This window comes from Solanum dulcamara, chromosome 4 (assembly GCF_947179165.1).
Source record: "Solanum dulcamara chromosome 4, daSolDulc1.2, whole genome shotgun sequence".
Taxonomy (NCBI): domain Eukaryota; kingdom Viridiplantae; phylum Streptophyta; class Magnoliopsida; order Solanales; family Solanaceae; genus Solanum; species Solanum dulcamara.
The window spans coordinates 8,491,220-8,502,613 of record NC_077240.1 but is presented as its reverse complement, the minus strand read 5'-3'; the positions used below and the strand labels follow the sequence as shown (position 1 = coordinate 8,502,613).

Below are 11,394 nucleotides of genomic sequence, written 5' to 3'. Positions count from 1 at the left end.
TGATTTTATTCAATTCATTTTTTTCTTGATTAATACCATATTAATCAAATATTGTTAATTCTTTTAATTAACTGCTCAAATCGAATCAAATTACGTGTTTTTTTTTCATCTTTTGGTCAATCAAATTACAAGTGTCAAAAATATTTTTCTTTTTAAAAAGACAGAAATAAAAAGAAAAATAAGAGAGAGCCATAAAGAAAAAGGAACAAAAAAATAAAATGTTAGTCGGAGTGGGCCCGCCGACGAAGATGAAAATTTCAATTTTGGTACCAACTTTATCAGTATGTTAGTCCTTGTTGATCATTTCTGAAAGTACCATTTATTTGCATTGATATGGTGAGTGCAAATCTCGTACTACATTAATTGAATAGGGTTTTTAATTGTTTATATCATGAATTTTCAGGCAGGGAGTGGGGAGAAATCAAAGAAGTTGCAGCTCTACTCATATTGGACGAGTTCATGTGCATTTCGTGTCCGAATAGCTCTCAATTTGAAAGGTTATTTTTTCCGATTACTTTCTCTTTCGAAAAATAGGAGTGTTCTTTGTTAACCCTTTTTGTTTTTCCTTGTTAGGATTGGAATACGAGTATAAAGCTGTTAACTTGCTTAAAGGAGAAGAAAGGGACCCTGGTAGTTAGTCTGTAACTTTTTAGTTTTTGAACGGTTGAAAGATTGTTGGTTTTAGGAAATTATTGGGAGCTGCTGGTGATAAAAATCAGTTAGTGAATGTTTATACTTGTGTTGTGTTTGGTACGATGGAAAGTGTTTTCTTGGAAAATAAGTAGTTTTTAAACTTATTTTCTTGTGTTTGGTATGTAAGTAGAAAATGTTATATCAACTATATGTGTATATAATCTACACAAACACTGGGATGTATTGGAGGGTGGGAAAGAACCAATCAATATGGAATGATACTTGTGGAGCTTCTGTTTCGTGATCCCACTAGGTAAGTCATTCTCTTCATTTTTACGGAATTTGTTTTCCTAGTGAAAATATTTTTCAAAAATTTTGACCAACCAAAAATGGGAAAAATGGAAAAACCAAACCAAACACACCCTTATTGATCAATAGAGAATGTGTGGTATTTGTTAGTTAGAATGTTACATGGAGCTGCTGGTTGTTATTAATTAGGATTAAAGATGAGAAATTGGGTTTTCGTGGTGTTAACAAATCATTGTAGAATTCTTTTGAACTTTTTTTCTTCTTTTTGGCCTTTGTAATGTGTGGAATAGAATACTTGAAGTTGAATCCCCTTGGATATGTGCCCACGTTGGTGGATGGAGATGCAATAATTGCCGACTCTTTTGCTATCATAATGGTGCGTTTTTCTTGTGCTGTGCCATTTGAGTATGTAATTTTTTATCATTGCTATGTTGGTGATGAGAAGATTTCTTGGGCAGTATCTGGAAGAGAAGTATCCCCAGCGAGCATTGTTGCCCCAGGATCTTCAGAAAAGAGCAATCAACTATCAGGTACAAAGGAAAAGTGGGCGATGTTATTTTATGGCCATAAATGAGCTAAAGTTCTTTATTATTGATTAAAAAAAATAGGAACTGAAGTTTTTAGTACCGTGCTCTGGGGTCTGATTATTTGATATCACTGTGCATATGTAGCTGGTCCGAAATTCTGAATTTTAGCGATTTCATGCTGTGGAATGAAAATGACTTGGTTATTACCTGGAAGCTCTGCTCAAACACTTCCCTCCATATTGGGAATGAACCAATTGCTTTTAAACCAAATGTTACTTATTTGAAAATAAAAAGAACTTGACATACCTGATCAGTACTTATAAAAAACAATCGTATAATGTTGAATTATTTAGCACATCATTCAATTCTACTTGTTTTCAATCTATTTCCTGTTGAGGAATTCAAAGAACCGTGTGCTTTTTTAAGTATTATCTTCTCACGGCTTAGTATTTCATTGTTTCAGCAATTAGATGTGCCTTAAGTGACTAAAATTACATGGTTTCCTCGTCTCAGATATCTGTGACCTTAACTTTTTGGTATTTCTAAGTCCATCTTTTGTTGAGTCCATGAGCAAAGTAGGATAATCCACTTAAACAGATGACAATACCATGTGGCTAATCTCCCTTGTTTTCCATTTCTGCAGGCTGCAAACATTGTTTCGGCAAACATTCAGCCTCTACAGAATCTTGCTGTACTTGTGAGTTAAAATTATTTTTCTGTTCACTGGTCATATGAGGTCATTTTCATGTGTTTAAAGATTCATAAGATTTACTTTTCTTTTTTTGGCCTTCCTATTCACAGAAGTACATCCACGAAAAAGTTGGCCCTAATGAGGCAACTCCTTGGGGTCAAAGTCATATAAGAAAAGGCTTTGAAGGTAACATTGCTCTTAGTGCCTTTGTAGACATAGCATGAATCAATGCTAACTTACTTCCTGTCCCATAAATTTGTTTTTGATAAGTATTTTGGTCCCATATACAGCTCATAGGACTAGATTTGGACAATATCTCTGCGTGCCTCACCTTGCAGAAATTGAATGGCTTACTTTTAATTTTCGGAATTTTACAAATGTGCCTTAAGAAGAGCCTAAGATTCTTGGATGAAGACACTCAGAATTTTACAAATGTGCCTTAAGAAGAGCCTAAGATTCTTGGATGAAGACACTAGAATGGTCATTTTCTTGCTACGTAGTTTTGCAGTTGTTGAGTACCTAACTTAGAACTCGCTGGTATAAGTTAATCCTAGACTCAGTAAAAGTTGTTGGAGTAACTTCAAGCTAAATTACTGTTTCACTCTTAGGCACTGGGTATGTGATGAAACTTCTATTCAGATGCTTATAACAGAGATTTTCTTCTGTTAGTAGTAACCCAGCCTATCAAGCAGGGGCAACTATTTGCCATTATCAATATCCCGGCCAAATCTGCATTAGCTATTGATTGGTTGGTTTGTTCTTGCAAAATGATAACTTTTGCTTCTGGTTGCTGAAATTGCATCTCCTTTTCTTTCACTGGTCCTGCTTCCTTTTTTTTTTCGTTCTCTACTGGTCCTGCTTGCTTGTTTTTTTTGTTCTCTGAATCTTGTTTTAAGACCAACTTGTCTTTGTAACAGCCACGTGCTTTTGCTCTTATTGAATTTTGGATCAAGCTGATGTCTTTAGGAAATAAACCAAATTAATATCCAAAAAGTTGTTTCCTTGTAGCTCTGTAGCATGTGTTTTAGATGCTTAGGTCCTTGGCATTTGTAATTAAAGTTCCTGAAGACACACTTCCCAAAAGAAGGTTCCTGTGGCCACAACGTGCAAGGATTGAGTGTTTGATGTACTGCAGTTGATTGCACTTCACCAGAATAAACTGATTTTAGTAGTAACAGTAAGAGTTGTTAGAAGGATTTATCTCAGTTGATCTAGAGGTTTTCTTGACAGAGATTTGCTTTTGCAGCTCTTGAAAAGCTACTTAAAGATTATGCTGGAAAATATGCAACAGGAGATGAAGTTTACATGGTTTGTTTCTCTTCAGTACATATATTGCTGCCTACATATGCACTGACAACACACAATGCTAGTAGATGTCTTGATATGTTTCATACATGTGTTGACCTTAGCAACTCACTGTGCACTTCCAAGTCTTGTACCCCATAGGTCTCAACTGTCATATCTTTCTTTTTTCTTTGATAAGTAAAGGAAAATTTTATTAGTAACACTCAGGGAAATGCTATTAGCAATACTAGTGTAAAATACGTGCTTTGCACCTGTGTCTCACGTCAATTAGTAACACTGTTATTACTCCCCCCCGCCCCCCCGGGTTCCTATTTATAGGGCGATCGCGGGGTCACTAAATGAAGTCCTCTGTTTCTTTCGGAGGTGCTGACCCGCAGCGAGTCACCATTTTAGTTTTCACGTGCATTAAGAAATGAAGTAAGTTTACTATTTTATTCTTATTTAATATTTTTTTTGAAGTCAAGTTTTCAATCAATGAATATGAATTAATTTATTTGATCAATGAACATGAATTATTTACTTAATTTTTCTATGTTGATCAAATGTATATTTTCAAGGCTAATAACTCACAAGGGTAAAATAGGAAAAATAATGTCATTTATGCATTGATTTTGTGAAATGACAAATATTAAAGACCATCTATTTTTAGTAAGGAAGACAACAAAGGGAGTATATAAGAATAAAATTATTAAAAAAATAGTAATTAATGTTAAAGAAGGGGACTTGGAGTAACTGATAAAGTTGCTGCCATGTGACCAGGAGGTCACGGGTTCAAGCCTTGGAAACAGCCTCTGGCAGAAATGCAAGGTAAGGCTGCGTACAATAGACCCTTGTGGTCGGGCCCTTCCCCGGATCCTGCGCATAGCGGGACTACCCTTTTTTTTTTTAGTAATTAATGTTAAAATAAATGATATATCTATCTAAATTGTAAGAATTTCATATAGAAAAATTAAAAAAAGTTATTTTTTAAAAAATGAACATCTTTCTTTAATATTTTTAATTAATTAAGTAATTTATTTATTTTGTTCACCATAACTTAAATAAGATTTAATTCCAAATAAACTAAACCCAGACGATTAGTTTACCGAAATATGTTTTTTTTTAATTATTCAATCATAATATTTTTTAAATAATCAACTGTTGCAATTTAGAGGAATTTGTTCCCCTCCCCCCCTCCCCCCCCTTTTTTCCGTCTGTACCAAGTCAACGTTAATAATAAAATCAAATTCCGTCTCATTATTATAGTAAACAATAATATCTTTTTTTCCTTTGTAAGTGCAAAGATAAAATGTCTTTAAATATTAATTTTAAAATTTTAAATGTTAGGACTTTTAATACAATTTAAATAATGAAGGATTTAGTAAATCATTATTATTAGTAAACAACAATATCTTTTTTTCCCTTTGTGTAAGTACAAAGATAAAATGTCTTTAAATATTAATTTTAAATTCTTAAATGTTAGGACTTTTAATACAATTCAAATAATGAAGCATTTAGTAAAATTTTAGTCAATTTTAAAATATTACATAGTAAGAGTTCTTACCTATTTCAAATAAGTCAAGATTTAATAGTTATACCTTTAATTAATTTTAAAGTTTCAAATATTATGCTAATTTTAAAGTGTTAAATATTAGGATAATTATTAAATGACAATAATTTGAGAAAAATAGTAATGACAATTTTTTCTATTGTAGAGTCTTTTAATGAAGGACAAAAAATTCAATCAATATTTCTACGGACCCTCATGCTACATGTTTTGCATGTGTGTATCACATCAATTAATAATAATTGTATATAAAAAGAACAAATTATTGTGTGTATGTTACATTATTAGGTTCAATACTTTAAAAATATAACGTTAAATTTTAAGATAAAAAGTGTACTTTAAAAATATTCTAATTCCTTTGATAACATTGACAATCTTTAATTAGTGAGATTACGTATATTGACAAAATATGTAGAGAATAATACAGTAATCAATATATGTTTATAAATTGGTTCCAAATAAATTAAACCAAAAATAATAATTTCTAAATATTAGGAGTTAGTACTAATAAATTTCCTACTTATTCTCAAACTAAATCTTTTTTGATCATGAGTTAAAAATTTATATACGATATTTAAAAATAAGTTCCATGTTGTTTGTGTTAGAATCCAAATGCCGTATGTTTATCTATTTTTATTAAATTTTCCATTTTTGCGACAAAATACTACAAATGTGTAGTTCTGTACAATAACAAATACTTATTAATAGGATGATGTTGTAAGGTTTTAAATTATAGTAAAAAACTTGTTATTTTCCCCCTTTTTCATCACATCAAATTTTATTTTAATTAAACTAATCATTTGAGGAAAATTGTAAAAAGACGATTTTGTCTAAAAGGGAAGTTCAATCAACATTTTAAGGATCTTTATGCTTTTAATATAATATAGATAGATAGATTAAGTAAAATCTCCACTCTTTCTATCTCCCAAACATTAAAATTCCTTCTAAATTGAAGCGTTCATGAGCTTCCATCCCGATAATCAGCTATTGTACCATTTTTGTCAAGTACAATGCTATATAAATCAGGAACCTTGATCACTAACAATTTGTTAGATCTCATATGCCTTCTTACTTTGGTCAAAGAAGGTAAAGTCCATACAATTCTCACTTAATAATTAAGCTCACTCTAGAACTTGATTTTAAAAATATACAATTATACCTGCATGATGAAACAGTGATGACTTTAATGGCAGAACAGAAAATCCCGATTCAGTTCACTCAGTATTACCTAACAGACCAAAACCATGGACACTTCTATGCCATATCGAATCCAATTCAGATGCTCAACTTGTTTTGCAACTTGCAGGCCGACTTGTTTCTGGCACCTCAGATCCATGCGGCAATCAAGCGTTTTGAAGTTGACATGGTAATGCCTTTATAATAGACATCCCACCGTATACAGGGGAGTCATTTTCATTTCTACTCGCTTTCTGGTATAAAAAGAACATGGTACAATAAAGATTTTGTAAACCTAAAGAAGGGAAATTAATGTCTTACAAACCTCAGTTAATTTGTATCTGATCTTGTGAATTGTTTCTTAATGGCATACATAATGAGTACCTAAAAGTTACCTATGTTTTCTCATCTTGGAGTAGAGACAAGGCAGTGCAGTACTACATTTCTTGATCAGATAAAGGGGTATTCATTGCTGTATCATTTCATTTGTCTTGTTAGGATTAATCGATTGTTTTGATTTTTCCCTGACAGTTTACCTTACTGTGAATTTGCGTCTTACCAATCCAATGCTTTCTTCTTTTTTTTTTTTTTTTTGGGGGGGGGGGGGGGGTATTTCTTCTTTTAATCAATTGTCGCTTTCAAGAAGTAATTTTTTCCTATCAAATAAACTGGATGGTATATCCACTTCACTTGATTTACCAGAGTCAATGGTGGTAATTTCATATTGTGTTCGAAGATTTGTCTCTCTCTCTCTCTCTCCCTCTCCTCAATTTTTATGCGTCTGCTGCCAAAACCAACAACACCACGAGGAGCGGAACACTCAGGCGAGCAAACACCAGGTAGCTCCTCTGAGATCTGCTCAGCCACGCGCCGTCACGCGCCGCCAGCAGCCCCAGATCTGCGACGCCACGCGCTACACGCTCCGGCGCGTGTGGCAGTTTCCGGCCATTTTTCGGCTTCGTTTTTTCTCCCAGGGTGGTCGCCTCTGCATTCCGAGGCTGACCATATATTTGTATCCTGTTTTCCGGCGAGTGAACAGTGCTCCGGCGGGTGAACAGTACTTTCCGGCAGTGAACAGTACTTTCCGGCAGTGAACAGTGTTTCGACAGTGATCAGGTTTTACTAACTTGGAGTTGGTACCTCAAATAGTCCATTTCCGATATTTTAGCCTATAAATATTTATTGCAGTGCCAAATTAAGTACCTGTCTCACTGTTCTTAAACAATTGCTAACTCGTGCTATACTATTGATCGTCCGTTTATCTGAGAATAACCTTTCAGTAGCGTATTTCTGCTTTTCTGGCTTTAGTGTGCGATGGTAGAATAGGGTCATGTCCTCGGTTGGGATCAAGGGCCAGGGTTGGGAGGGCTAAGGGGGCGGAGGGAGCTTCTAGATTGAGAGTAGGGTCTTGGAATATTGGGACCTTATCGGGAAAGTCCATAGAGTTAGTTAAGATTCTTAAGAAGAGGAAGATTAATATAGCTTGCGTCCAAGAGACTAAATGGGTAGGACCTAAAGCTAAGGAGGTGGATGGGTTCAAACTTTGGTTCTCGGGCAAGTCGAGGTTTAAGAATGGAGTAGGGATATTAGTAGATAGCGAGCTTAGAGATCAGGTGGTAGAGGTTAAGAGGACAAATGATAGGATGATGACGATTAAGTTAGTCGTTGAAGGGATCACCCTGAACATTATTAGTGCCTATGCGCCGCAAGTGGGGTTGGACGAGGAGACAAAAAGGCGCTTTTGGGAGGACTTGGACGAAGTGGTGGTCAGTATACCGCCTACTGAGAAGCTATTCATAGGAGGAGATTTCAATGGGCACATTGGATCTGTTTCGACGGGCTATGACGAGGTGCATGGAGGATTTGGCTTCGGGTGCAGGAATAGTGGAGGAGCCTCACTCTTGGATTTCGCAAAGGCTTTTGGTTTAAGGGTGGCCAACTCGAGTTTCCCAAAGAAGGAGGAACAATTGGTAACCTTTCGTAGCTCGAGGGCGGCGACGCAAATAGACTTCTGGCTCCTTAGAAAAGAGGATAAAAGCCTCTGTAAGGACTGCAAGGTCATACCAAGTGAGTACCTTACGACCCAACATAAACTATTGGTCATGAACTTGGAGATAAGAAGGAAGAAGAAGAAGAGGGTCGTGGATGACCGACCGAGGATTAGGTGGGGTCGTTTGACTCCGTCTAGTGCCCTAGAGATGGGGGAGAAGCTGATGGCTATGGGGGCGTGGGATAGTAGGGGGGAGGCGAGCAATATGTGGGATAGGACGGCCAGCTGCATTAGGGAAACAGCTAGAGAGGTGCTGGGGGTCTCACGAGGCCGCCATGGCGGGCACCGAGGGGATTGGTGGTGGAATGGAGAAGTCCAGGAAAAGGTAGAAGCAAAGAAGCAGGCATATGCAAAGTTGGTATATAGCAAGGATGATGAAGAGAAGCGAACGAACAGGAAAAAGTATAAGTTAGCGAATAAGGAGGCGAAGATGGCAGTTTCGACGGCCAAAACGGCAGCCTTTGAACGCCTTTATGCAGAACTAGAGGAAAAAGGCGGGGATAAGAAGCTATTTAAGCTTGCCAAGGCGAGAGAGAGGAAGTCACGCGACTTGGATCAAGTGAAGTACTTCAAGGACGAGAATGGTCAAGTACTGGTACAGGAATCCCGCATTAGACAGAGATGGCAGTCATACTTTCACGAACTCTTGAACGAAGGAGGGGACATAGACTTTGTGTTGGGAGACTTGGAGCACTTGGATAGGCGTCGCGACTTTGGGTATTGTAGGAGAATAAAGGTTGAGGAGGTTAAGGGAGCTGTTCGTAGGATAAGCAGGGGAAAAGCGACCGGACCTGACGAGATCCCTGGGGAATTTTGGAAGAATGCAGGTAGGGTAGGATTGGAGTGGCTGACTGCGCTGTTTAATGTCATTTTCAGGACATCGAAGATGCCGGAAGAATGGAGGTGGAGTACAATCATTCCCGTGTACAAGAACAAGGGAGACATTCAAAGCTGCAACAACTATAGAGGTATCAAGCTGCTAAGTCACACTATGAAAGTGTGGGAAAGGGTGATAGAAATGAGAGTGAGGAGTAGTGTGTCTATTTCAGAGAACCAGTTTGGATTTATGCCGGGGCGCTCGACTACAGAAGCCATTCATATCTTAAGGAGATTGGTAGAGCAGTATAGGGAGCGGAAAAGGGACTTACACATGATATTTATTGACCTAGAAAAGGCCTATGACAAAGTTCCAAGGGAGGTCCTATGGAGATGCTTGGAGGCGAAATGTTTACCTGTGGCATACATTAGAGCGATTAAAGACATGTATGATGGAGCTAAGACCAGGGTAAGGACGGTAGGGGGGGACTCGGAGCACTTTCCTGTTACGATGGGGTTGCACCAAGGATCGACTCTTAGCCCGTTTCTATTCGCCCTGGTGATGGATCAATTGACTAGACAAATACAAGGTGAGGTGCCTTGGTGTATGTTGTTCGCGGATGACATAGTCCTGATTGACGAGACTCACAACGGAGTTAACGACAAGCTGGAGGGCTGGAGACAGACGTTGGAGTCTAAAGGATTTAAATTGAGTAGGACCAAGACAGAATACTTGGAGTGCAGTTTCAGTGGCCTGCCGCGTGAGGCTGACGGGGAAGTGAGGCTTGGTACCCAGGCCAATCAAAAGAAAAGAAGCTTCAAATACCTTGGGTCTATTATACAGGAAGATGGGGATATCGACGACGATGTTTCACACCGCATCAGTGCAGGGTGGATGAAATGGAGGCTCGCCTCCGGAGTGCTGTGTGACAAGAAAGTGCCACCAAAACTCAAAGGCAAGTTCTACAAAGTGGTGGTTAGACCGACCCTATTGTACGGGGTGGAGTGTTGGCCAATCAAGAAACTTCATGTCCAGAAGATGAGAGTCGCGGAAATGCGAATGCTGCGGTGGATGTGTGGGCACACTAGGATGGATAGAATTAGGAATGAAGATATCCGAGACAAGGTGGGAGTGGCATCGGTGGAGGACAAGATGCGGGAAGCGAGACTGAGATGGTTTGGGCATGTGAAGAGGAGAGACACAGATGCTCCAGTGCGGAGGTGCGAGAGGTTGGCTATGGACGGTTTCAGGAGGGGCAAAGGGAGGCCGAAGAAATATTGGGAAGAGGTCATTAGACATGATATGGCACAGTTGCAGCTCTCCGAGGACATGACCTTAGATAGGAGGCTATGGAGGACTCGGACTAAGATAGTGGGCTAGGTGGCCGATCGGTTCTCCATAGTTGTCGTAGTCGCGCTCATCTGTCTTAACATATGATTTTGCATGGGATTACTGCTTATATTAGTTGGCCCAGTCTACTTTGGGTATCCTATTTTATCTATAGTAGTTAATGCTCCTTTATCCCCGATCTTTCCTACCCTGACTTTATCGCTTTATCGCTCTCATTATTCATATCTTTATATTGTCTGTTATATGCCTGGCTTTACTGACCTATGTCTTGTTTTTCCTTGTTTCTCCTCCCTTGTTTCTTCTCTCTTAAGCCGAGGGTCTTTCGGAAACAGCCGCCCGACCTTTTAAGGTGGGGGTTAGGTCTGCGTACACTCTACCCTCCCCATACCCCACATGGTGGGATCACACTGGGTTCGTTGTTGTTGTTGTTGTTGTTGTTGTTGTAATGGTGGTAATTTCATATTTCTTAGGTGAAGTTATATGCATACATCTCCTCTTTAACAAATATATTCTTCCTAAAAAGTTGTCAATGCAATGTGCAGAATCAATTCCCTACTCTGTTGAGGGTATTTGAGGCTTACCAAGAGCTGCCCGCTTTCCAGGATGCTATGCCAGAAAAGCAGCCTGATGCCACAGGCTGAGGCAAGAATCTGAGGTTCCACTTGTGTATCACATACTAATTAGTATTTCAATAAATAGGCCATCCATCTCCTTTAAAGTTCCCTTCTCAAACCATTGACATAACTACTGGACTTGCTGCACATTCTATTTCTGAAGGCATTTGCCTTTAGTAAATTTACGATGAATAAATGTAGAGCTTTGTAGCACTTCAGTTATGGCACAGTCATGAGCTACTGAAGTACAGATAGTGAAAATGGTGTTGTACCTATGATAAGGAGCCGAAGATGAACATTCCTCTATGTTGTGATTTGTAAGATATTAGAAAGTTGTCTCATGTCTCCATGTTGAAAAGAGAGGATGTTTCTGTTA

General features: G+C 38.1%; 1 protein-coding gene across 5 annotated transcripts; it reads left to right on the top strand.

The window, feature by feature from the left end:
• The first annotated feature begins 233 nt into the window (after positions 1-233).
• LOC129885990 (glutathione S-transferase zeta class-like) lies at positions 234-11,394 on the top strand. Of its 5 annotated transcripts, none has more exons than XM_055960489.1 (10): positions 234-266; positions 404-497; positions 574-630; positions 1,233-1,318; positions 1,401-1,472; positions 2,113-2,166; positions 2,271-2,346; positions 3,407-3,468; positions 6,318-6,377; positions 10,947-11,394. In XM_055960489.1, the coding sequence occupies exons 1-10, from the start codon at positions 249-251 to the stop codon at positions 11,043-11,045; spliced, it is 678 nt and encodes a 225-aa protein (XP_055816464.1). In that variant the 5' UTR covers positions 234-248; the 3' UTR covers positions 11,046-11,394. The 5 variants fall into 5 exon arrangements, with proteins under 5 accessions (XP_055816464.1, XP_055816463.1, XP_055816465.1 ...); XM_055960488.1 differs by having other exon boundaries at positions 234-281; XM_055960491.1 differs by having other exon boundaries at positions 251-336.

Excerpts from the sequence above, each read along its gene's own strand:
- LOC129885990 (XM_055960488.1), top strand. The coding sequence starts at position 249 with ATGAAAATTTCAATTTTGGTACCAACTTTATCA. Across the intron at positions 631-1,232 it reads AGGAGAAGAAAGGGACCCTG|AATACTTGAAGTTGAATCCC; the intron begins GTAGTTAGTCTG and ends TGTGTGGAATAG. Across the intron at positions 1,473-2,112 it reads AAAGAGCAATCAACTATCAG|GCTGCAAACATTGTTTCGGC; the intron begins GTACAAAGGAAA and ends CCATTTCTGCAG.